Source organism: Drosophila obscura, unplaced genomic scaffold, assembly GCF_018151105.1.
Source record: "Drosophila obscura isolate BZ-5 IFL unplaced genomic scaffold, ASM1815110v1 contig_4, whole genome shotgun sequence".
Classification (NCBI taxonomy): domain Eukaryota; kingdom Metazoa; phylum Arthropoda; class Insecta; order Diptera; family Drosophilidae; genus Drosophila; species Drosophila obscura.
In genome coordinates this window covers 2368228-2394749 of record NW_024542828.1, presented here as the reverse complement: position 1 = coordinate 2394749, position 26522 = coordinate 2368228, and the positions used below count along the sequence as shown (strand labels likewise).

Here is a 26522-nt window from a genome sequence, read left to right as displayed (position 1 = left end):
ATTCGCATATCGAAATCAATCCATACAAAAAAACGTAAAACAAACAGTTTTTATGCTAATTAAATACTCAAGTACATTCGATTGAACCCAATAAACATTTCGAGAGACGCTGATGATGATTCCGATGTGGATGTGTTTTTTCCTGTTCTACTGCGATGTGTCTTCAATTAGTGATAAGGACACATACAAACACTATCGTTGACACCTTCATTTCAATTACAGAGCATCCATAGCATCCACTTATTTCCTTATCAGTAGATTTACATACATTAAATACTTTGGAATCACACTTAAAACTGTATTTACACGCGTTTACGTGATGCATTCGATAAGCAATTGTATTTATGTAATACTTAATTTGTATTATTTCATATTATTTACACAGTTTTTTTCTTTATTTGTTGCTGTTCGATTTCCCCCATTGATTTCCATTTATTAAATACGCAAATTGGCTCGATGCTCGATCGATGACAACACTTTTTCTTCCCTATATACAAACTTTGGCTGCAAATAAAAATGTTTTTCCAAAATAAATAAAAAACGAAGTGTGCATAAAATATTCATTATAAACGCAAATTTTTATTTATTACAAAATATAGAAAACTTTTCATACTTTTTTATACACATAAATAAAATAATGCTTAGGCTTACGCGAAAATATTGTGTTTTAAAAAAACTGAAACTTGCACTGAATTTTCTTTAAACAAAATTTGCTAAATTTTGGATTTAATTTTAAACGAAATTATGCCACTCCGCCCGCCCTTAAAGAGCAAAGGGGACCAACATGTACATTTTAAATTTTACTTAAAGTAAAAATAAAATTGCTAAAGCACGCTGTATAAAAAATTGCCACACATCAAAGTAATTTTATAGCTAAGAAAATTTTTGGTATATTTCTGCGAACCACTGGGATTAGAACATCTATATCTTTCTATATATATATATATCTGTATCTGATAGTTGCATATAAATATTTTAACTAACATACAGGTTTTTTGTCTTTTTTTTGTTGAGAGGGGGTGATAAAGAGATTTCTCTTTTGTTAAACTTTTTTTTAAGTAGAACTCAGTGCCATTGAAATATTATACACATTTTTATTGTATATAGAACCCCTATGTTGAGAAGGGGCTCCTAACTTTAAAAGTTCTCCGGATATGGGTAAGTATCTTTTAATTTGTTTTGGGGTTTTTGGGGGATTTATGTACAAAAATACAACAAAAATTAAACAATTAAGCTACTCGAATCGTCCATATCTTTTTTTTTTTTTACATTTTTCTTTGTTTTTTTTTGGGTTGGGATTTTGGATTTTTGGGTATCTACAACATTGTTTTATAGCCCCATTTCTAGATGCATAAATAATTACACTACTTGACATCCACAATGAGAGGAACTTCGCTGATATCTATTAAATTTGGTGGCGATTGTTGCTGCTGCTGTTGCGGCTGATGATGCATATGTTGCAAATGTTGCTGCGGGGTGGATGTGGCAGTCGTGGCTGCTGTTGCTGCTGCTGCTGCTATTGCTGTTGGCGTCGATGAGGCAGATGACAGTGAACCAGCAGCAGATAGATGATCATTGTTGCTGCTGCTGTTGCTGCCACCGCTGGTTGCCAGCAACATGCGCTGGTGATGTTGTTGCAGGCATTGATTTGCATTGACTGCCGCCGCGGCCATCATCATGGTAGCGGCATCGCAGTAATTAGACAGCATCGTTGTGGATGTTGCTGTGGCTGTTGCTGTTGCAGATGTTGCTGTTGCTGCTGCAGATGCTGGTGTCACATATGCAACATTCGGCGAGGCCATATAATCGTTGTTGCTGTTGATGCTGTTGCTGCTGCCTGTGGCACTGAAGAAACTTGTGGCACTCATATGATTGCTGCCACTGCTGCCATTGCTATTGTTGCTGCTGTGGTAGTTGTTGATTTGCTGATTGCAAATGTTGCTGTTGCCGCCGCCGCCGCCGCCGCTGTTGTTGCAATTGCTGTTGTTACCCCCGCCGTATATCGCAGCAGCAGCAACATTGCCATGCTGATCAACAACATTGTGGCTGCCACAGCCAGCAACTCCTCCGCTTCCGCCACCGCCACCGCCACCACCACCGCCAATGCCTGGATTGATGTTGAGCGTTGCAGCCGCCACAGCTGCGGCCGATGATCAAGTTGTTGTCAATTGGCGCCACATCGTGTGTCACATCGAAGGCAGATAGGGCCACGAGAAACTGTTGCCGCTCAAGAGCATGTCGCGTATCAGCGTTTCGATGGGCGTTTTTCCGACTAGACGCACAAAAAACAATTGCTCAATGACCTGCACGAAGAAAAAACAAAACAAAACAAAAGATACAGGAAATTAATAAAAAATTTATAAGAAATAAAATAGTTTAATTCAAGACTCTAGATTCATATTTATTCGTTTGCAATGCATTTTTTCTAGTCAGATAAGTTCTGGGTAATTTCTATTATTTGTATAGTGAAGCTATTCGATGCTAAGGTTTCTACTTACTTGTGAGGAAACAGTTCGCAGCGAGGGTAATCTGAGCAGCAGCTTTCCAAATCTCGTTGGCTGATTGGGATACTGCGTCCGACAGTACTCCTCGAGAGCGCATTGTGATTTCTCTTGCAGGGATTCAATGTGCGTCACGTCGCTCAGGCCGCAGGCATCTGCAACAAAAAATCAAAGAAGAAAAGGCTCCAATAAATAAAAAGCACACTCCATTTGGCTTGCTATGCAAATACAATACATAATTGTGGCTTTTGATAGCTTGAAGTTTTTCCAATTCACAGAAACACAAACCGGGGGCACACGCCCATCCAGTATCTCCAGTTGAAAACACCACAGAACACCACACAACAACAACAAACACAACAGCAACAATCCGATGACGAAACTAGCGGGGATTACATCATTTTTTGTTTTTTGCTAGGTTTATGTTTGAATTGAAAAACGGTCAACAACAGTTGGTTTAATTAAATTTTCGGAAAAAATTAAACCATAAGACAACGCCCCGGGCCAACCCATTGCGGGTTTTCCTCTCTTGTCAGTTAGCCCATGGCATTTAATTACAGTCAACCGATAGATGTATTGCGCATACGCAGCGTGTGCCGTCGTTCGAGTGTTAATTACGAGGCACCAAAAGTTTGACTATCAAGTGGTCGATGCTGTTGGAAAAACATCAGCCCAAACAAGAAGGGAAGGGTAGTTTCAAGAGCCGAAACTCGAGATACTCTACCAAAGCGATTGATAGTACGGAAGGTTGGTGTTTGGAATCATCCGTAGATTCTTTTTACGACTGATTGCTCCTGTAGAACCTGTCTGATACACAATAGGGCTCTGAAAACCCATACCGAAACACTATTCAAAATCGTACTACCCTCAACAAAGGGTACAGGGTAAAAATGAACAGACCAGCATTGAATTTAGCATTTTCTTCTATTTTCGTTAAATCTATATACATATACAGTATTCAGTGTTTGTCTGTTTGAAATTCAAATTAGACATCAGCACTTGTAAATTTGCATAGCTTTAAAGCATTTTAAATGGTTGTGGTTGTGGTTGTCGTTGTCGTTGTTTTCGCTGCTAAGAATGGCGTTTCGAAATTGCATATGAAATTTTGTTTGCTTAATTAGTCACTGCACACACGAGGACTCCATTACGCAAAAACAGAAAGACTGAAAGACTGAAACACTGAAACTGAAAAAACAAGCTAAAGACCCCAACCAACTGATATATCATTTTGCAGCTGAGCAACCGAACGGGCGGCTAATGATTTGGCCATTTGCCAGCCGATATCATCATGACTTGATGTCAGGCTCATATATCCGATGATTGCAGGGGCCGGCTGGCGTGGTTTCGGGTCTCACATTTGACTGCATGTCGTTAATGGCTCTGGCGTCGCATTGGTTGCACATAACCCCCCACAAGCTGGCCATAAAAGACAAGTGTCAATTGAAAGCCAATACGGGGCAGCAAGTCCAAAGCTTAAACAAATCGCAGATGCAGCTATACAGATAAACGAATGGTTACCTTTTTGAGATTTAAGCTATCATATAAATTTCATGCTCAATCGAGGTCTAGGAGAAGCGCAGTGGAGGTGGTTCAAAGGCAGCCCTTTACTTCACTTAAAGCCCCCACACAATGCGCGTAAATCAAGTTAAATGATTTGTCGCCAAAGGCAAAACACAACAGAAATTCAATTAGCCATTATTAACCATTCCATTTCATAAACCACAAGCAAGCATGAAGTCAAGCCAACAGCCAAACGAACGAATGAACGAAGGAAACAGAGGTACTCGTAATCGTGAAGCTCAGGTCTCAACGAGACGACGGCGATACAAATTAGACATGGTCAGTCTTCCAGAGCATAGAGCCTCGAACGAATCACTTCATTGGCCATGGCCATAATTGTCAATTGACTTTCCATTAGCCTGGGACGGATCGGGATTGGAGTCTCTTCCAGAGTCTGCACCCAAATAGAAAATCATAAACCCAAAACAACACAAGAGGGAGTCTCAGCGGAGGCGCACAAAATTTTAGTTTCATTGAAATGCAGCAGAGATGATGATGCTGGATGGAGGATGGAGTAGTCCCAGGAGGAGAAGGCTGGTACTGGGACTGGGACAGCGGAGGAGTTGCATGCTTAAAGTGAAAGACATTCCACTTCCAGGTCTTTGGGGCCGAAAAGAAATGCAGGCACACAGCGGAGCGGAGCTTTCTCGAGGGGTTTCGCCTTGTCTTTGACTTTGATTTTTATGCTCTTCTACAAGTTATAATGAATTTTAGGAGATGTTTGTAGTGTAGCAGGAGGAATGAGAATATTTGAAGCAATCACTAAGATCAGATCAATTTATGCCACATCTGTATGTAGAGGCGAATACCTGCAGCATATATCTAACATGAGTACGATTAATCTTCAAAGGGTATTCGATGCTTCGACCCCCCGAAGCAGAGCTTTTCTTTCTTGTTTCTCTTGACTCTGGCTATGGCTTTGGCTCTCTACCTTCGACTCTGACTCTTTGTTAAACCGTTTTCCTGCCTTGTAGTTATGTACCCTACGAGTTTTTGGCTTCGATTTGTATTTGGTTTTTGGGCTTTGGTTTTCGGGTTTCGACTCGTCGCAGTTACTAACTCAGCAGCGGAGACGCAGACGTAGACGCTGATATATACGGGAAGGGAGGGAGGTAGAGATCGTGACCGCGTGTTTTAAATGCATAATGACCGTAAAGTAGTTGGACTAAGCCACCAGACGACTCTACATATCGGAAAAGCATACAGCCACACAGCCACAGCGTGGGGAGGGGGGAAACGACGCTGTTTAACAAAATTATGAATTGCTGCATTATATTTTATTAGATTTTGTGTTCTTTATGGCGGCCGGCACCAGTTCTGACCAGCAGTTCGTGCCTGGACCTGGCCACAAAAACAGTTATAGCTTTATTTAGTTTTAATAAGGATCGAGGGGGGGTCATGTGGGGTCAACTGGGGCAAAGGCACTCTATCAACGGCATCTAAGTCTTGTGCAAACTTTGACTCCCAGACCAAAGCTAATATCGAAACGCGCCCTTAATGATTCTAATCAACGAGACCGTCTGCCTCGACTCAAACTGTTAATTACAAGAAGGGGCCAGTGCCTGAGTCTGAGCCTGAGCCTGAGCCTATGCCGCAAGGCACGTCTCTGGCAATTTTCAGGGAAAAAGTAGCGCAAGCGATCAATGAGCGCCACAAAACGATTTGAGCAGCCCGAGACACAGAGCCAGAGCTAGAGCCAGAGCCAGAGCCACATCCAAAAGCGCAAGCACACAAAATGTTGGTCAAAAAGTGTGGCCAAGACATGAAAGCTACAACTCTTAACAACTGCAACAAACGACAGCAATCAGAAGGGGGGAAAGACGGAGCCAGAGGCCTGGCCATGGAAGATGCACCATGGGTAACCATGCCGCAGCGCAGACACACAGCCACACAGCCACATAGCTATAGGATCAGAGCCACAGAAGACATGTCGTCAATGTGCTGCAGCAGCAGAAGATCTAGTAAGTCTATACCCGGTATTTTACTACCGCGATCGTGTCTCGTCTCCCACAATCTGCAAAGAAAGAGTCGAAAACGATGGGGACGACGACGCAGCGATTGATCGGCTGCAGTTTATGGACTCATGCAGCCAATTCAAATGCAATTGCGGCTTGCAACTCGGTCCCAGACCATGGGCACCGCTGTTTGGGTCGGGTCGGTCCATGGGTCCACGAGTCCACGAACGAGCAAACTCCATGCCACACACGCCCCCTCATAGAGGAGATGATGGTGGAGGAGAGGCAGTGGCAGTGGCACTGGCAGAGGTACAGGCAGAGGCAGAGGCAGATGCAGAGCTTTGGCCTAGCGACACACACAGCGTTTTGTGGAAATTGTAAAAATGATTTTCATTGCAAGTTTTGGCCAAGGCCTGGACATGGTCCACTGGTCGGATCGGGTTGGGATTATAGTTGGAGCTGGGGCTGGAGTTGGAGTTGGAGCAGAGTTAGAGTTTGGCTTGTAAGTAAGCGACATAAACGAGTGTTGTATTAATGTTCATAATGTGGTATCGCGACGTCAATAAACGTCGCCACGAAAACAGTGGAGGAGCGGGGCCTAAAAGGAGGATCGGTTCGGATCAGTTTAGAGGAACAAAAAAACAATTGCGACGTGCCCCTCGACAGCTGGTTGACATGACACGAGAAAGGAGTGGCGGCACAAAGGAGGGTGCACATGGGAGAGGAACAAACTTAAGCCAAATTTCACTTCACTCTTAAAGCGAAGACTTTGAAAACTATTCCAGTTATCTTTGAATTAAGATGTATTAAATTAATAGTTGAATATCGCTTTGTTCGGTATGGAAAATTATGTAACTTTGGGAAAATCGTAGAACTTTGCTACGTCTAGTAATTTCTGTTCCACACTACGTGGATTCAGTGCGCGAAATTCCGAAAATGTTTTTGCCATTTTGCCATAAATTAGAAATAGGAACGTTGCCCTAATCGATAAACCTTAACTTAGAAATAAACTTAGCTTAAACTTAACTTAAGTAGTCTCAAAAAATAAGTGTCTGTTCTTTCTATTTGCATATGAAACATCAATGATTTATTTATCACGTGGAACCTAAATATATATACTTATAAACTTAGGAAATATATTGTTTAAATGTTCACATTTTAGTGGCTGTGATTTATGTGTGTATGTGTGTGTGTGTTTGAGTGTGTGTTAGATGTGCATTTGTGTGTGCAATCCCAAAGTCCAGAGTTCTGTAGCCACGTGTGTAGGGGATTAAATTTTGTGTCAAGCTTTTTGTTAAAAAAAAACGAAATAAAAATGTGTAAATATTAGTAATAAATAAATGAATGTGTGGAGAAAGGAAAACTGTAAATTTTGTTCAAATTATGGGGTTTTTAACGTTATAAAAATCAACCAAATTTAAAGCTTTCCAAAGTGCTGAAAGAAAAGGTGAATAAATGGAAAACAAAATTAAAGCCTTTACCTTGGGATATTTGTTTGCCTCGAAAACTTAATCAGAGAGGACTCATCACTTTAGGTTTTCGAGGCAATGGATTGGATATTATTCTGGTTAATTTTTGTATTATATAAAAAAATTAATGTGTATTCTTTCTTAGGATTTTTGCTAAAAAATGTGAGGCATTTTAAGAAGGATTTAAGGAATCTTTAAGTCATTCAAAATATTGTTGGAGCAATGAAATATGTTTAAAAAATGTTCTGTTTTAGAAGAGAATTGCTCGTTCTTCGAAGTTATTATTTTAAAACTTCTTAACACACTGAATAAATGTTTAGAAAATAAGATACTTTATTATCAAATTTGTTAAATTCATCCACAAAAATGAGGAACTTGCAGGACTATTGTTTAGATTTATTTATTTCTGAAAGATTGATTTGATTCAGAAAGATTAAATATCTTTGAATATGTTCTTGGAAATTTAGTTAATTGTAATTCTTTTCTAAAAATGTAACTTTTGAAGTTTTGTATAAATATTTTGACCATGATCAAATTATTTTAATTTCAGATTCCAATAAGATCTGTTATTAGTTATTGAAACCAAAACTAATTGATCATGGTGATTAATTAACGAATTTATACTGCAAAATGGCATATCTATATATTTTGAACTTTCATTTAATTTAATTATGTCAAACTTCAATCTTGTATGAGGAATATTTTGTACCACCCATAAAGGTTGAAGATATGAAATAATTGTATGAACTTCGATACCAAAATTAATTTTTTCTAGATTTGTTTTCTATTATTTCTATGAATTTTTGTACAAAAATATTACAGAAATATTTAGTTTACTTCAAAATCTATAAGGATCTCATGTGGGGGGATATTTTTGGGAAGTATTTTTACTTTGGAGAAGAATTTATGAAGATGAAATCTGAATAGTAATGTTAGTGAATTGTTAGTCAGGATGTAATGTTGGTTAGTAAATACTTTTTAAAATTAGTCAACAAGTGATTTAAACAATTAGTAACGAAATAAACGAGTAAAAACACAAGCCAGGATTAGATTTTTTGGTTTAACAGCAACAGCTTTATATATATTCTGAGGATTTTCTTTCTTCATTTGTACTCCAGACTTTCATCGATTCTTTGTATGCAATGTAGTTTTTGGCAATAACGATTCTAGGCTAAGGATTACGGCTATAATAATTTAGACTTAGTGTAAGGCAATAAATACTTAGATAGCGGCTAAAGTAACTTTAGATACACGTAGGTGCTATACTAGCTATAGACATATAGATACAGATACATTTACAGGTTGAGCTATGGCTATAGCTATACGACTGAGGCGGGAGATGAGATTCTAGCGACAAAATAAAGGCCTACAACTGCCATCTACTGCCCGCCAGGCTATAGGGAGAATATCTATAGGTGGGACTGCCAAAGGATCCGCTGCCATGGCCATGGCCATGTGGCATACCCCCCACCCCCACCCCGAAGGGCGTGCTGTGATGGAACATATCGAAGGCCGATCCGAAGGGGGCACGCGGCGGCGTCTGATAGTGGAACATGGCAGCAGCCGCCGCCGCAGCGGACGACGTCTGATAGGCTCCACCCAGCGAAGAGGCTGCCGTGGTGGTGGCAGACGCCGAAGTGGGGATCGAAAGAGAGGAAGGTGCCGATACGGAGACGGAGAGGGGGGCTGCAACTGGGGCAGGGACGGGGGCCAGCGAAGTACTCAGCGGCGAGGCGGTTAGGTTGAGGGAGGACGAACCGCTTTGCGATTGAGTAGGAAGCGAGGCGCCCAGACCGCTGCTGTTATTGTGGCCGGAAGAGTCCCCACTCGAGGTGGCACCCTGCGCCTGGGCATAGAGGCTGGCCAGGAGATCCATCTCGGAGTTACTGGCAGTGGACTTGGCGCAGCTGCTGAAGGCACTGCCGGCGGAGGGCACCACAGCCGCAGAAGAGCAGATGGGAGAGGGTTTGCTCTCAGCCTTAAAGTGCTGCTGCTGCTGCTGCTGCTGCTGCTGATGCTGATGCACCTGCTGCTGCACCTGCTTCTGTTGGTGCTGCTCCGCCTGCTGCACTGCAGCCTCCACGCCGGCCACACTCTTCATGAAAGCCGCCAAATGGATGGGCGCCTGGGTGGGAGCCTGCGACTCCATCTCCTGGCGATTCAGCTCATCGAGATGGTCTCGCACAACATTGAGGATATCATCGTTGGTGGAGCTGGACGGCTTTCCGAGCAGTGCTGAAACTTTCGTTAGCAGTGCGGGCACATCCTTGTAGAGGATGTCCAGCAACTTACCGGTGGTGAAGAGAACGATCGCCTTGAGGCAGGAGTACTCGGCGGAGTCCACATGCAGCGCCTTCAGCTTCTCCACCTGCTCCTGGAAGATGCGTATGTGGTCCATGAAGGCCACCACCCGATCCGCGGCCATGGGAGAGGCGTGTAGACCCGCTGCCGCCAGCAGTGGTGCCACATGCAGTGGCATCGAGCACTGGCTGGCGTTCAGCACAAACAGCTCCGACCAGACGAGGCGGAGCAGGGCCACCTGGTCGGTGACCTGCAGCTCGGGGAAGAAGGGTATATTCTTGGCCCACTCGACGGCCGAGAAGAGCAGCCTCGCGGCCAGCTCGCAGATGTTGTCGATGCCCATAATGTTGTTCGGCTGCATGCACTGGCCGTATCGAGACGTGGGATATGGCTCCGCTCGCAGCAGCAGCGAGATGTAGGAACTGAGGTACGAGTGACCATTGAAGCCGGCAATGCCCATGGGATCCCCATTGGCGATCTGGTACTGGCCATGCATGCCCGCGAGGCCAGGCTGTGTGGGTGGTACGCGTCCCCGTTGAACAGCTGCAAAGAAACAGAAGAAGATGTGCGAAATTAGTTGATTTCTGATTCGAAAAGAGAAGGATATGAGTCTAAACTAAGTTTAAGCAGTGCCCTGGGCTCTATGGGTAGAATGGCGGCATACCCCTGGGCAAGCATCTGTATCTATCCCTTTTGTTGGGCTTATTTTGACCGCCACATCACACGCCGCACAATGCGACGCATTCAGATCTGTTGGCAAAGCTGCCACAGCGCACAATGGGCCAGCCATATCAGGCCACCTCAATCTCTCAATCTCTGACGCATCTCTCGCGCACACAGATATCTGCGTCGTTCTGTGTGCTGTGCCTTTTGTCCCAAGTCCAAGACAACGTCATAAGATACTTTTCGCTGCTCTCTGTGGCATGGCATTTCTACCTACCCCCCAAAGCACGAACACACAATCGGAACAGAGCCCTTACCCTCAGTTGCTTTCAACCCCATTGCTGGTTTGGTGTTCGTTGTCGCAACTGCTTAGATATGCAAATTGAACTAAATACTTTCAACGCATCTTTAAGGTACAAACGCGTACGTACGTATGTCCCTGGCAGCATGGAGATCCTTCAGGCAGATGTAGGGGAAATCGCAAAAATTAAATGTGCACAGGTTTTCTTTTCATTCGTTTTTGTTGCAGTGAAAAGTACATATACTCGCATGTAGATGGCGATTTATAAACATTATAATTAACAATGTAAATGCTCAACAACAAAGCAGCTAAATGGAAAGTGAAAGGCCTTTTGAACTCGAGGCCGGAAACGGAATTTCCCCGCAAAGACAGACAGAGAGGCAGAGACATTGACATGTACATGGACTTGGCTTTGGAGATTGGGGATGGGTCTGCGTCTGCTCTTTGCTGCTTTGCTGCTTTGTTGTGGACTGTGGATATGGGATATATGACCATGGGATGTGCTAAAGTTAAGTTAAGCCACTTGGACACGCTCTCGCGAGTGACATGTAAGCGGAAACTTGAGCACGTGCTGGCGTACTGGAGGATTCATTCATTAAGTAATCAGCGCCTGCAACAACAACAACAACAACAACACCACCAAAGAAAAGGGCAGTTCGGGGCCAAGGACCACAATCCCTTCGTGTGATGTTGCTTTCTTGGCTGCTGTAATCTGTGGCCTGATCTGCGCACCAGAAACCACAGGCTTAGCCATTGGTCTCTTTGCATCTCTCTGCTTGCAGCCTTTGGCTTCTTGCATTATTCTTGCGGTCAGACAATATTTTCCCAGGCGCATAAATAAGACTGGACTGGACACTGGACACTCCAACCGGTTTATGGTTCGCTTTCTGCCCATAGATCACCCAGTGACTGGCGGTAGAACGGAGTAGGAAATAGTCTTATGGAATCCTCTCGCTCTCTGCACAATTACGCAAATGTATTCTGTAAATAACTGTCTCTGGCACTCTCCCCTGGCCGGACAGTGGTCAAGGAACTGGTTCTGCGCCTGGTCAGTGCCTGAGCAACCCTTAGCTTAATTGCTTCGGTAAAGCAATAAACAAACACCTTTCCAGGGGACCACGACCCAAAACGGATTTCCAGATCATGTGTGTGCCGTCGCAGACTGACCAAAAAGTGCTTTCGCTTTTCAGATCAACGAAATCACTCGACAAAAGACGTTACGCTGGGCTTCCAGGTAGAGATTTGTGCTGTGGCCAGAGTTTCAGGTTCCATTTCCAGCTGTACAATGTACATATGTATATATGTATGTACATACAATGAGAGCTTCGATCAATACTCGTAATAATGTTTTTGCCATTGCTTTTGCCTTTGCCTTTGCTTTGTTTTAAGGCCCCAAGGCTTTGATTTCGTTGGACAGATTGTGTCTCTCTCTCCCGCTCTGGGAGCTCTAGGTGTGCCTAGGATGTGTGTGTTTGTTGTCTATCGCATAAAGGTGTGGAGTGCTAAACAAACCTTTGTTTGACCCACTTTCCTAACCAGCAAAGTCTCTCTCGTACTAGGCCCCGCGATCTCTGGCCATTGTCTCTGGCCAAGAAATGCGTTCGAACCAAGCCCCGAATGCAGGTGTTGCATTTCGAATTCCGTTCGGGGTCAAAGTGTACAGCAGAGTTCGGTGCTTTGGAATGCTGCATGCAGCGAAAAACCCTCCCCTTTAAAAGATCCCGTCCTAGCCGCATTCCTATACGATTTCAATCCCTTTACCCATAAAAATCCCTTTAAAAAATTATAATAAATTCCCTAAAATTTGCCTCCCTTAACGGAAACTCGTTTGTTTCGATTGACAAAATTATAGAGTAAAAATATCTGTGTCCAGTTCTTGCTACTTCCCCTCCCCACCCCGCAGCACTTCCCTTGACCAATTGACACTGGAATTTAATTAGAGCGACCCGGAACACAGATTCCATGTTGATTTTTTGTTCAGGTTTGGGCTTTTTGTATGCCAAAACCCGTACAATTTCTTGACCCTGGGGTCATTCCAGGCACCACCTTTGTCCCGCTTTACGGCTAAAGTACTGACCCCCTCCACACCCCCCTCCCGCAGCACACCGCCTCGCATAAAGAGGGTAAAAAACGAAGGGAATATTCTATGCAGAAATGACATTTTCCCACGATTTTTCAGCTCTGATTGTGCGGCGAAAGAAGAGGAGCGGGGACTAGTTTTACGCAGAACTTGTCATTACATTGAGGAAATGTGTGACTCAAGGCGAATCCCTCTCCAGGCAAAAACAAAAAGGTGTTGAACTCTTTTGAGTTTTATTAGCAGTGGGACAAGTAGGAGATCTGGTAGCGGACTCAGAGTGGCCAAAAGTGAGGAAATAATCGGAATTAATGGGGCTTCAACAACAGGTAGCTCTGTGGCTGAGACCTGGGGAGTTCAGACTGTGTCATTAGCCGAAAACTTGTCTCGCGGCTCGAGCAAACATTGGGTTAGGTAAATTTGAAATGCTATAGTCCATAGCCCATAGCCATTGCCATAGTCGGGGCTTAGTCGGGGACTAAGTAAATGTTTATATTCATTTAATTACAAGTGCATTGAGAGGACAGGCACAGGCCCAGGCAGCGAGATGCTGTGGCTGTGGCTGTGGCTGTAGCTGTGTCTATTGCAGTGGCTTTAGCTGCATTTTAATTGCCCATAGTCGCCATAAATTAACGTTTTCGTTCTTAACCCAAATCGATGTACGACAGACAGAGATCTACAGTACAGTCTGTACAGTCAGTGGACTCTGTCGGCTGCCGTTGGTTATTAGCATTTTGCGAAAAACCTGTCAATATTAGTGCAAATAATAACAGCTTAGCGTCCACTAACTGCAGTCTTGGGCTCTATCTCTCCCTGACAGACGTTAATTGTTAATGCTGACAAGTGTAACTGGCCATTGTCAGTCCAGTCTGCTAGTCAGTCAGTCAGTCAGTCAGTCTCCCAGTCAGTCAGTCAATCAGTCAGTCAATCAGTGGAGCCGCTGCCTTTGGCAATCTGTGAGCGCGTTTGCCAGGAAAACAAGTCTCACCCAAGTATGCCAAATATTTGGCATGGCTTTGCTTACAAATTAGTTACATATTGGCCAGCAGTCGGCATTGATTAACTGACAGATTTTATGGACAAGTACAAGTCTCTTCAAGTTTCTTTCAGTGCATATGATTGAGACTGTCGGTATGTGCTTTTTGCACAGCATCTCCCCGGCTATGGCACCTAAAATCTATCATATCTAATAGATATTATAGATATTATATTAGCTATCAAACATCGATTTTTAAGAGTATCTGAAGCTTCGTTTGTAAACCCCCTCCCCCCGAAAAGCAGGCGCCTTGCCTTCCTTTCTTGTTTAATTATGAACAAACGAGCGAACGAGTTTGCATTTGATCTCTGGGGTCAAAATGTTGCACTCGCCCGCCTGCCTGCCTGCCAGCCAGCCAGCCTAATTGTTATTTTCTATTACGGCCGTTTCTGGGTAAAGCAATTTGTGGTGCGTGGATGATTGCCACACGAGAACGAGGCGGGCGGGTGGCGTGTTCGTACCCCAAAGTCTGCTGCTCTGCTAGAGAGCTGCCTGATGTTTGGCCTGATCCGATGTGATCCACATTCTTTGGCATAGTTCTTGGCACCCAAATAACTCAAACTGAACCCACCCCCATGTGACATTTAGTCATCGAGTCCGCCATCTGAAAGCTGTTCTACTTCCGTTCTGTCTCTTCTGTGGGCCTGCTCTGCCTCTGTCGATCATTTAATTTATTTTGTTTGCCTCTAGGTTTGACTTTTAATTGACCCACAACCGGGAATCTCTTTGTTCTAGTTGTTCTATATGCTTGGCCGAGGAATACTTATTATACGACAATATGTATACATATATATATGATCGATCTATAAGGGGAGGTGGGTGGAGAGAGATTCTTACCTTCGCGCCTCATGCCCATTTTGAGACACTTTTTCAATCGGCAATATTGACATTGATTGCGATGATGCTGATCTATGGGACAGTTTCGACTGCCGCGACACGAGTAGGTGAGATTGCGTCGCACAGAGCGTTTGAAGAATGATTTGCAGCCTGAAAATAAAATAAAAGAATATTTGGGAATATTAATATTAATATATGTGATATATGTAGATACAGAAACATTTTCTTCGTAGAGTAATTTCGTATAGAACACTACCCCCTCCCGTCTAGGCCATGTCTTTGTTTTTCCAGCAAGTTGTACAAATTCCATGGCACCCCAGGAGTACAAAGAATTGTTACCACTTGTAAAGCAAAGTGAGTTCCAGCCTCACTTCATGACAACAATCGCAGTACGTAGCCTCAGCCATAGGCCAGTCGCAGTTGCCTGCGGTTCGGTTCCTTTCGGTGATGCCCATGTCAATGGTCATGTTACACGTTTCATGGCTTAACGCCTCCCATAAAATTACCTTTAATGGCTTTCAATTAACAAAGTGTATCTTGGCCAGCCACGAAGATACTCGTACTCGTACTCGTACTCGTACTTTGGCCCAAGCTGTGGCATCCGCACCGAAAGAAGGAAAACTGGCAGCCGCGGATGCCACGAATTTACTGTTAAGGGGGCCCAGACGGACAGATCGGCTACGGCTCGTTGCGGCTAAGTGCTTCAGGACAGAGCAGAGGCCCAAACCCTGGACCTGGCACTGCGGCTGAGGCTGGGATGCTGGCTGTGATGCTGGCTGTGATGCTGGGGTGTTGTTGCCAGTTAATGTCGCCGACGCGTATCTAAACATGTGTATCATTGGGGGGCTCTCGCTCGCTCTCCTAGGCAGCATCTGCATCTGCCTCTGAGTTTTCTGCATAAAGAGCTTCGGCCAAAAAGGGGACGGGGTAAGGGGGTACGAGGTACGGTACGGAGCATTGTCTGGGCCTTTTGGCTTTCGGCCATACACCAAAAAAATTTCTCACAATAACTCAAAACAATGGCATATGCTCATAAAATTCGTTTTAAGCTGTAAAATCATCATCAAACAAAATATGTAAGCGCTGAGCGTTTATGCAGACTCGATCCTACCCCACTCCACCATCGACCAATCCCCCCCCCATGCCTCATATATAGCATACGATCACAGGCTATAAAAGATTTTTCAATGCTTTTTTCTTTCGTTGGCATTGCGATCGTGTGGCTTTCCAGCCTCCCACCGAACTGGGGGAAAACAAAACGTGGCCAGCAAATTGAAACCGATGGAAAGTTAAAGTCGATCGGCTAATGCGCTATAGGAAATGCGTAAAGAGTGAGTACGGCAAAGGGTAGCTCAAAAGAAGAGCTTTGAGCTAATCACTTGATGAGTGTTTAGTGTTGCACACTCCCCCAACAATGATTAGTGGATGCATGGCAGCATCATGGCCCAGATCATATCATAATCGCAGCTCTGCCTTGCAGAGAGCATTCACTATTCACCACGCTCGAGTACCTGCTCAAAGCTTTGCTCCAGAGACCAACCCAAGATACTCCTCGAACACACATAGATACACCTGGGCACACACTCACACAGATACGGCGCACTCACACACTGGTGGCTTTTACACCATATGATCTACGAATAACGATATTGTACCAAGTCACGATTTCTGCCAAAACGTACCGTTGCCTTTTTTTTCTCCGTCGTCTTCCTCTACCTTCCTCTGCCCCTCTACTGCCAGCTACAAACCTCTCTTCTAGCACTGCTTAACCCCTTCTTAACCAATACTATCTTTTGGCTCTTCCACTAAACTTTGACTGGGCTTTTGCGCTGTTGTTGGAGCGAGATACAGATGGACACACAGACGGGCGGATGGACAGACGTTGCAGCCAGGTCGGTCTGTGCCCGAAAGAACTGTGCAACAGAGGCACACTGCCCATATGCGCCTATCGCGACTCTATCTAGAGCTGCAGCCCAAACCCCCAAACCCCCCAACCCCATCCCCAGTGTACGTTGCGATGCGATGCGAAAGATGCGCGCGTCGTCGTTATTGATGAAGATACGAGTACGTGTACGAGTAAGAGTACGAGTACGAGTACTCGTGTATGGGCTACAACGTAGCTTAGAGATACCGTAAACCAAAATCCAAGGCGGGGCAGGGCTGGCGATATCGTATCGTGTTATATCAATAACCGAAAAAGGGTGGATCGCCCCAATGGAGAGTGAAAGAGAGAGAGATGACAACCTGTGGGAAGCATCTCCCCTGATGGCAGGAAGCCCTTCCACTGCCTCCTCTATGGCTTCGACTGCAGCTTAAGCTTAAGCTTAAGACTTCTGCTGACTTATAGTGAGTGGCTAGCATTGGCTTAGTCTAGAGCTAAACTTTGCGGCTTGCGGTAGTTTCAATTACCGCTTCACCTAATTGCCCGAGGGTGGCAGAGGAGTACGAATGGGAGTACTCATATCGCGTGCGCTACGCGCCATAAAGCGTTCAATACAGTTACGAGGGGTTTTCCAAGAACTAAGCTAAGCTAAGCGTTTTATTAATTGAACTTCCTGAAACTGCAGCAGCAGCAGCAGCAACAAAAATACTATCTTTAGATATGTAGACACGAGATGGTCCGCTTGCCGCTTGGCTGAGCAATTTAAAGCGTTAAATTAGTTGGCTTTGGCTTTGGCTTTGGCAAACTCTGGTATCTATATATTTAGTAGGAGAGAGAGAGTGCCTGTATCTTGGGTGAGAGTATATCTATATCTTTTGGCATACATATAGCTGCAATCAATTCAATTTTCTCAGCATTTGCGGTCAATGATCGCTGGGCTCAAAGAACTGCAATGCAAAGTCAAAGCCAGTGTCAGAGCCAGAGCCAGAGTCAGAGCCAGAGCCTTGACTTTGGCTCATTTTCTAATTATTAAAACACATACGAGAGACACAGAGAGAGAGACAGAGAGAGAGAGCCATCATTAAGGTGCAATAATTAAATGTTGAAGCTTACATGGTGCAAGCAGCTAGTCCAAGTAATTAGCACACACCGCCACTCTGCAAGACTGCAAGACTCCGCGGAGGAGACTGCCAAGTATAGCTGCAGCTACAGCTGCAGCTGGAGGGAGTCCAGAGGCGGCTAGACAAAATATCTGGAGTACAACCGAAACATAATTACACAGCCAGAGCCCCCACCAGACACACAGATAGACAGACAGAGAGACGGAGAGACAGACACGAATCCCCACCAACATGCCACTCTTCTGTTGTACGAGTACGAAGCATCTACAAAATGCACTGCTTATGAACGGGGCAAGCAACTGACGGCAAAAGAACACAAAAGATCCGGAACAGGTGGCTGGCCCCCCCTCTGGGATTGATACCCAGGCTCTGGGCCCTGGTTTATTACCCAATATAGGTCAACTGTAAATCAAATTGGCCAAACTGTGAAGCTCTTCCCCAAACTGTCCTGTCCTAGAGCTGCTGCCTAGAACATTCCGCAGTTGCTGGAGCCACAGAGCCCTGCTCGGAGTGTTCATATGTCACAACAATCTACACGTTGCGAAAAAAAAGATACAGCAGCGACCAAAAGGAAAACGCCGACGAGCTCAGATAAGCGATTTAGCTTTGATTTAACTGATGCTATGTGAAGTTATGCGGCAAACTGCAGTTGGAGTCGGTGTCAGAGTCGGAGCAGGGTCTGCCCTGGTCATGTACTACGTACAAGAGCCGTGGTGTTCGGACCACAGAGCGACACATGGCGATAAGAGAGGTTATTGCTGCAGCACCGCCGTGTTGCTTGGCTTGTTGCACCATTAAAGAGTCTTGGCCAGGCCTCTGCTGAGCTCAGACCTACTCGTAGTCCCCAGTCTCTCTCACTGCGGGGCATGTCGTACCACGGATCGGTTCGGTTCGGTTCTAGCGAATGTTGCAAGTGCCACACAGCCACTGCGGAGATGCACACAAAATAGAAAACGTGCCAAGCAAAAGTTGCAGCCAACATTTCGCTGGGCCTGATCGATTAGACCAAGTTAGTTGAAAACGAAAATTGCGCATGAAGTGGCAGCCACAACCGAGACGACTCTCTGCCCCAGAGCCCCAGCAGCAGCCGCAGCAGCAGCAGCAGCAGCAGCAGCAGCAGATCTCTGGAGAGCCAAAAGCTTAACATAATTAATTAAACCGTTACATTATAAAGCGGATCAAGTCGGTAGTTCACGATTTCCCTACTGCAGTCTTTCAGTCTTTTCCGGGCGCCCCTTTTTGTTAGAAATCGCATCGTGTCAGGATGAATTTTTTGCGCCTCATTTCCACAGAGGGATTTCCACTAAGGGGGAGAGACCTTCCACTGGATCTGGGTCTCCGTTTCAGTCTGAGTCTCTGTCTCAGTCTCAGTCTAGGGTCGGCTGCTGCTTTATTGGCTTGAACATTTCTTCTAAGTACAACGATTTGTACTACAAGCCAAGTTTTAATGATTACAATGTCTGCTGCTGCTGCTGAGGCTGCTGCTCCTTGCTGCCTCTTGCTGAATGCTGCTTTTGTTGTTTCTTTGTTTTAACAATATCTGTACAATTAAGTTTTGTTTTTGGTGATTTTCCTTTGGCTTGCTTGCTTGGCTGGCTGGTTTATTTTTAATGAAGGGTTCAGCTCTGGGCTCATTAATGTTGACACAACGTTGAGTAATCCCTCATACCCCCACTGGATCCCAACTGGATGGTGAAAGATTCTCTTTCTCTCCGTTTGTTTGTCTCTGTATCTTTCCGAGTGTTGCGAAATTGGAGAAATGCTTAATCCACAGATACATACGAGTATTAAGAGTAAAGTTTAACCTCTCAAGAGTCTTTCTTCGCCATTAATCTTCTTCTTTCTGTTGTTTTCCGTCTATAAATATGATTACTATGACATAATCGTTAACCCTCCGGCGTTGCGTTAACCCTCCCAATATGTACTATTTATTTTCCTTGCGGAACATAAAAATTTGTCAACATAAATATTGAGGCCATAAGTTACCCCATGCCACATGGCACTCCACACACAGGAGGGGCGCAAAGAGCTGCTACCGAGTTGTAAATCAAGAGCCAGACCAGACTGCAAATCGCACGGAAGTTATAAATGTTTATCAAAATGCGATTTATTTGATAAATGTTATGGCCAAGAAATTGACTCGATTCGTGGTGCAGCCTCCTTGGCTTCGCCTTTGCTCTGAGTCCCAACTAAATGCAAATTTTTAAATACAAGCCCCGAATTTATTTTCCATTTCTTGCTAATTAATAAATAAAAAATCCGCTGGCTGCGGGCGTTACTTGCCTCCCAAAAGCAAAAAAAAACCAACGAGCGAACGTCATAAATTGCAATCCTCCAGTGGGCGTTGTTAATTCTCTGGATTCGTATTTACTTTGTATCTTTTAATATTCGGGTTTTCGAAGAGAGAAGGAGGAGGAGGCGGAGGAGGTCGCTATCACGGACAGCAAATTGATTTATGCTTTTCGCTTTTGTTAAATGCTTAAAGTCGAATGAATTTTCACAGGGAAACATGCATTTTAGAGCAGAGCGCCATTTAACAGATTGTCAAGAGGTGGAAAATAAAGAAACCAATTTGAAATGTGATTTAAAACAAAGAAATTGTATATACAAAATTTGGAAAAAGATTATTATTCTCAAGTGATTTATCTATGTACAAACAATATACAAATCTCCTGTCATTTGATGAGTCAATGCACAAAAACGAACTGAAAGTCTACAAGTCACAATTATTAACTAGATCAACGTTTTTGAAATTTAAGAATATTTTAAGTTGCAATGGGATTAAAATCGGTCTGAGAAAATGGGAATTTTCAATTGAAAACTTCTGCTCAAGTAATTTATTTACCCACATCATAATGAAGTTAATTAAAAAGCCACACATGTTGAATGCAATTCCGCACAAAAGGAAAGGAAGGAAAGAATAAAATAAGGAAAAGATTGCCCCAGCCGAAAGCGAAAGATACAAAGATACACGACAGACTGACCAAGCGATCTGCGACATTCAGAATTATTTTTTGGATAACTGAAGGAAGTTTCTCCTTAAACTTGGACTTTTATTGTGGATTTCGGTTTTCGGGAGCTGCTCTTTAATTGTCGAACGTGGGAATCTATTTAAATGAGTTGAATGTTGCAGAAAATGTGGCAAATGGAGCAGCAGCAGCAACAACAGCCACCACAGTTGACAATCTGTGTCTGGCGGATGCACTTCACACACACACACACACATTATTTGTGGCAGTTAATGGGCCTCGGCTGGCGCTTAACAATTAGCTGTGATGGCAATTTCTTGCAACTCTTTATGTTCTCTATATCAGGGAGCTCAGCTCGAGCTACAGCTTTAGCTGATGTTTGTTTTAATTAATTGCATACATGCCAAGATACTAAGATACTTTGTGGAGTTGCTGTTATATTTCGCAAAATTTATTTGTCATTGTCATGAGCGGTAGATAAATTATGTTAATTCCACCTCTTGACATGGGTGCTGAGATAGTTTTTCGCGTTGCAATTTGAAATTCAATGAATTCGAGGGAAATGCTGGCCAAGAATTATGTATTTTTAATATTTTCCAAGATCTTTTTCCACTGCCACTGCTGATTGATGATGCAGGATCCACGGGGGAAATCTGCACTTTTGGGCCACTAATAGCCATGACAAATGGCTAAATTAATAGGAGGTAAGAGTCTGTTGTCTGTTGTCTGTGGTCCATAGCGGATTCTTTTGGCCACACTAGAGCCATGCACCACTCATCATTAATATTATCAAGGCATTTTTATCAGCGCACATTTTTTGTGAGACCCCGACCGATCCGAACCGAACCGATCCGTGACTTTTGGGAGCTGGCAAAAGGTTAGAAGGCACTTTGGAGCGCTGGCTGATGATGAGTGCAAAACGTTGGCGTATCTTCTGCCTAATTTCACCCAAGAAATAGGAGGCTGCAACAGCTGTGTGGCAGAGAGTGTGGAATCAAACAAGTTGCCACCACAATGGGTTGAAGTTGAGCCAGACGCGGAGGCAGAAGCAGAGGCATTGGCAAGGAGCAGGCAGAAAGGCAGCGCAGGGCAGGGCAAGCGAACAGGAACAGGAACAGACAACACGCATAAGCTACAATTAATCTTGGGAGTACGGAGCGCTCTCTGTGTGGATGGAGGGATCGAGGGAGGGAGGGTGTCTTGGCATAAATTTCACATACTGAGCCGACAAGCTCTCTCGTGTGCCCGTGCCCTGAAACCTGGAAACTGGACAGCAAGACACACGGACAACAGAGACAGCCAGACAGATGGACAGCGCGACAGACGGACAAGTGAGCACATGGATACGGACACAGACAGTCGCAAAACGTGTTGGTGCGGAGGTACTACCCATATCTTTTTTCTTTTCTTTTCTAAAAAAGCAACAAAATGTATCTGCACCTTGAAGGACGAGACGAGACCCGGGCGCATTATGGGTTCGAGTTCACCTCCAAAGAAACCTCTTAGAAGCCCAGCAATGATATGAGCCCGAGCCCTGAGACATGTATGCGCTTTCTATGCGCTTTATTATGATATTTTTTCGCTGCTTAGTTTTATTTTCATTTTGTAGGAATAGGAATAGAGGCCTGCCTCTGAGTGGAGCTGAAGCTGAAGCTAAGGCTGAGGTTGTCTGGCGATTGCATAGAACAAAATAGATTGCTATCGTGGCAACATCATCAGAGCCAACAGGCAGAGAGCGCAAGAGATGCGGCAGATACCCATACCCATGCCCGTGCCCATGCCCATGCACTACATACCGCAGCGAGACTTGTGGCACAGTGAACGGGGTGGAGTGAAGTGGAGTGGAGTGTAGTGTAGTGTAGTGCAGTGGAGTGGAGGGGGAGAAAACACCTTCAGAATGCAACGAGGCGGTCACAGATTGTTCTTGTTCTTGTGGGTTGCGCATGCGTACAAAATGCTCGGTGATTAATAATAATAGCAGCGCCTACAAAAGCCACAAAACACCCCGCCACACACACCACAGTGGGTGCAATCGGAGAGGAGCACTACCACTGCTCTCCATCCGCTAACCGTGGCAAGCGGAACTATATCTAAAGTGTGTCTCTACCCACTGTATCTCCCTCTCTCTCTCTGTCTCTCTCTCGAGGCAATTCTTCTGCCCTGCTGCCAGAACATTTGAAGAGATACGATTATGACAAGTTCAACGTGAAGTTGCACTAAATGCCATAGCCGCAGTCACAGCCGCAGTACGAGTACGAGTATTTTTTTCCCCGCTGTCGCTCTCCCCTGGATGCAGTTCCCTCTGAGTACGAGTATCTCTATCTCTGTGAGAGAGACAATAAAAAGGTGGGCGCTTCATTTAGGAGCAGCCGCCGCCGCCGCCACCACCGCCGCACAATTTGCATGTTTGCACAACAATTGTGTTTGGCTTAGGACAAAGCATGGACCGTATTTTATTTAGATAATAATTTTTTATCTGACGATAAGCTGGAACGTTGAGACTCTGCCGGTTCAGTGCGTGCCGCGGGTCGCCCAAGGGGCCATCTCCCTATGCGAGTGCATATACTTTTGTATCTCAAGAGCCCCTCTTCTCTCTCTCTCGCTCTCCCTCGTTCTATCTAAGTGTAACGGTAACGGCTGACCAGAGATGCAAAAGTATCTGGGAGAGTGACTTGCTTGAGAGCTGGGAAATATTCCAATATATGTATTCTGACGTATCTTAAATGGTGAAAAATCCTAGCTGATAGTTCCCAGCTGACGACTCTAAGCCAAAGATACAAAAGTATCTTTCATGCCATAAACGTATCTGTTGGCTCGTAAATGTATCTCAACATGAGTTCGAGCCCGATCAACTCCAAGCAAGGCCCTGCTGGCTGCAGTTTGGCTCGTTTGGCCGCTTCCCAGGCAAAACAAAAACGAAAAAGATACATTCCAGCTGTGCTCCCGCCAAAAGATTTGCATGCCATTGAAGATACACTCGCACACACACACACACCCCACATCCATCGGACTGCAGAGAAGATCTGCCTCCCCCTAGTGGATATTTTTTTACTGCCAACTCATCAAACTGCCATAATTCACCGAAAACTGTCAAAAATCAGCGGCTGGCAGGCACGCTTTTGTGTTACCTTTCTATTACGAAAAACTGCCGATGCCAATTTCTGTTTGGTCATCATCAACCGAAAGATACTCCTTGTACTCCGAACTCCGTACACCGTACACCGTACTCGGTACAAGTCGAAATCAATTGACCCCCACACAATGGATTAAGATACATCCGCAGATGAGGATGAGCATGATGATGATGATGATGATGATGATGATGATGATGATAATGATGATGAGTACTCACCTTCACAGGTAAATTGTCCGTAGTGCTTGCCGGAGCTCTTGTCGCCGCAGACAACGCACTCGATGTTCTGCTTGGAGTCGATCTGGGAGCCACTGTTGCTGCTCTGCGAGTGTGAGCTGTTGGCCTGGGAACTGGGAGTGGTGCTGCCACCGCCGCCGCCGCCACCACTGCCGCCATTTCCTCCCCCACAACTGACGGGCTGGCCCTTGATGATGGGCAGCATATCGGGGCCATGGCCCGACTGCACGCCACTGGAATGATGGCCCGACGAGGAGCCTCCGTTGGCGCTGGGCAGGCTGGAGAGATCCTCCTTGATGCCGTGATGGGAGCTTTGGTTGTGGTTCGCCGTGGATGCGGACAGGCCGGACAGATCCTGCTTGATCACCGCCGACTGTTGGCTGGCCACGCTGCTTGGTGTGGTGCCACCGCCGCCGGTGCTGGTGCCGGTGGTGCCAGCCAGCGAACCGCCCGGACCCGCCGATGTGGCATGCAGGTGGCTGCCCAGATTGGGGTCATGCCAAGCCGTATGTGGCGGCACGCCCAGCCCCATCGAGCGGGACAGTCCCAGATCGAAGGCCGAGAGCTCGGCGCCGGACTGGGGCCGCGGATTGAAGAAACCGGGAGCCGTGGACGGGGAGGCGCACATGACGCCGCCACCGTACACGCTCAGGGAATTGTGCGTAATAATTTTGGCGGCCGGATCGGAACACGTGGGATAATTGCTGGAATACACTTTGCACGCACTCTCTCTCCCGACGATCGATTCGTATTGAAATCTCTCTCTTCGGATTGATCTTTTCTTTGAATTTTCCCCGGGGGTGGAAAACTATCCGCAGCTCGTTTTAAATACAAATAATTTTATTTTGTGAATTTATTTCAGATTTCTGTGATTATATTCTTGGAACATTTTTCACGGTTCACTCATTGGACACTTGGTTGTTGGTTGTTGGTTTTTCCTATAATTATTATTGTGATTCTCGTTTGGAATTTGTAGATTTTTTTCTCTCGCTGTGGCACACACACGAAGCAATACGAATTTCGAAAAGTGCTGAACTTTAAAGATTCATCTCTCAAGTACTTTTTCCACTAGTATATTTCAGTATCTTCGACAGAAGTGCGCGTCATGCGGAGCAGCTAAATCTCAGTCAGCCTAGCCTGACTGGCAAAACATTTGTGGCAAAAGGTACACGACCCGACCCGACTCGACTCGACCGTTTCGACCTAACGACACATCACACAAATCTCTCTCATTCCACACACCACCACACAGATACAGATACAGATACCATACCGCGCACTATTGCCGCTCTTGTTGCACTCTCGCCATTCGAATGGCACGGCGCCAGTTGAGTGGAAATCTCCGCTCTCGGTCGCACTCGCAGTGTGTGCTCCGGTCTGCTCTCTGGTGGCGGGGCAAGACCTTCAACGCGTTTGGCTGATTTGCCACCACCACTACCACCAGCACACCAATGCTCTCCACACTACCACCACCACTGCATCTGCACCACCACCACCTATGGCACTATGGTCTGGTATGGTCTGGTCTGGTATGGTATGAGGGGCTGCTCTCTTTCGTCTTTCGTTGAGTGCAAAACGCTCAGAGCACACAGCGGAGCACACATCGGGTTCGGTTCCAACAAGAAAGAACTCGTTTGCCTCCTGGTTCTGTATCTGTATCTGTATTCTCTGCTGTAATTCTGCTTCTGCTTGCTCTCTGCTTATTAGTCTGCTGCTGTTGTTGTTGCTGCTGGACGCATCTGTTAGATACTCGTACTTTACCGTTAAGTTAAGGTTCTTTATCTGCTGCTCCTCTGTGTGTTTCTTGTTTTGCCATACCTCGAACTTTTTTGTTAACTTTAAAATGAGACGCAGTCTCCTCCCCGAATCGTCCGAGAAGTTCTTTCCTCTCTGGTTGGTTGGCTTTAAGTGCGTTCTACATTTTTCACAGATTTTGGTAGGTGCTTTAAGTGGACTTTCTTATCTGTTTAGAAGAGTTTTGCATGGGCATAATGGCCGATATGTTTGCCTTAAAGGTACATTTCTATTGGTTGCTAAGCGAAAGGAAACCGAGATAAGTTTCGGGTGCAGAGATAGTAGGATTATGAATGATGGATGATGGATGATAGGATGTGGATGGGTTTGTGTAAACACAAGAGGAGGGTTTCAACTGGAGGTGATCCTTGAAGCACAGATCTACCGAGGGCAGAGACTACAATCTCTTGCACGTGTTCTCCAGTTGGAATTATTCCCAGATTTTATGGCTTTAATTTATGGCAAGCTTGAAATATAGACTGTCGATACCTTTATTGTGTGATCTCTGAATATTTCAATGAATATTTTAAGCAATTTAATGTGACTTACCCTCCATTGAAAGATAAATCTCATTCGCTTTATTGATAGTATAAAAATTAGTCGGATATTAAGAGCTGCAATATAACTAATGCACGTTAACTTTTTATTGGAATACCAGAGATATAAACTCTGTTCAATTAATTACT

At 44.9% G+C, this 26522-nt stretch overlaps 2 protein-coding genes across 3 annotated transcripts; both read right to left on the bottom strand.

Moving 5' to 3' along the window:
• Window positions 1–594: 594 nt before the first annotated feature.
• LOC111068428 (putative uncharacterized protein DDB_G0277255) lies at window positions 595–2153 on the bottom strand (the record flags this gene model as incomplete). Its single annotated transcript, XM_022357895.2, has 1 exon — window positions 595–2153. A coding segment is annotated over one exon (789 nt), but the record flags the coding sequence as incomplete, so codon positions are not given.
• Window positions 2057–24834, bottom strand: LOC111068312 (steroid receptor seven-up, isoforms B/C). 2 transcript variants are annotated; one of them, XM_022357704.2, is made up of 5 exons: window positions 24025–24834; window positions 14701–14850; window positions 9778–10329; window positions 2499–2656; window positions 2057–2303 (listed from the first exon to the last, which is right to left on the bottom strand). In XM_022357704.2, the coding sequence occupies exons 1-5, from the start codon at window positions 24668–24670 to the stop codon at window positions 2187–2189; spliced, it is 1623 nt and encodes a 540-aa protein (XP_022213396.2). In that variant the 5' UTR covers window positions 24671–24834; the 3' UTR covers window positions 2057–2186. The 2 variants fall into 2 exon arrangements, with proteins under 2 accessions (XP_022213396.2, XP_022213397.2); XM_022357705.2 differs by lacking the exons at window positions 2057–2303; window positions 2499–2656 and adding an exon at window positions 8837–9457 and having other exon boundaries at window positions 9524–10329; window positions 24025–24759.
• Window positions 24835–26522: the final 1688 nt, after the last annotated feature.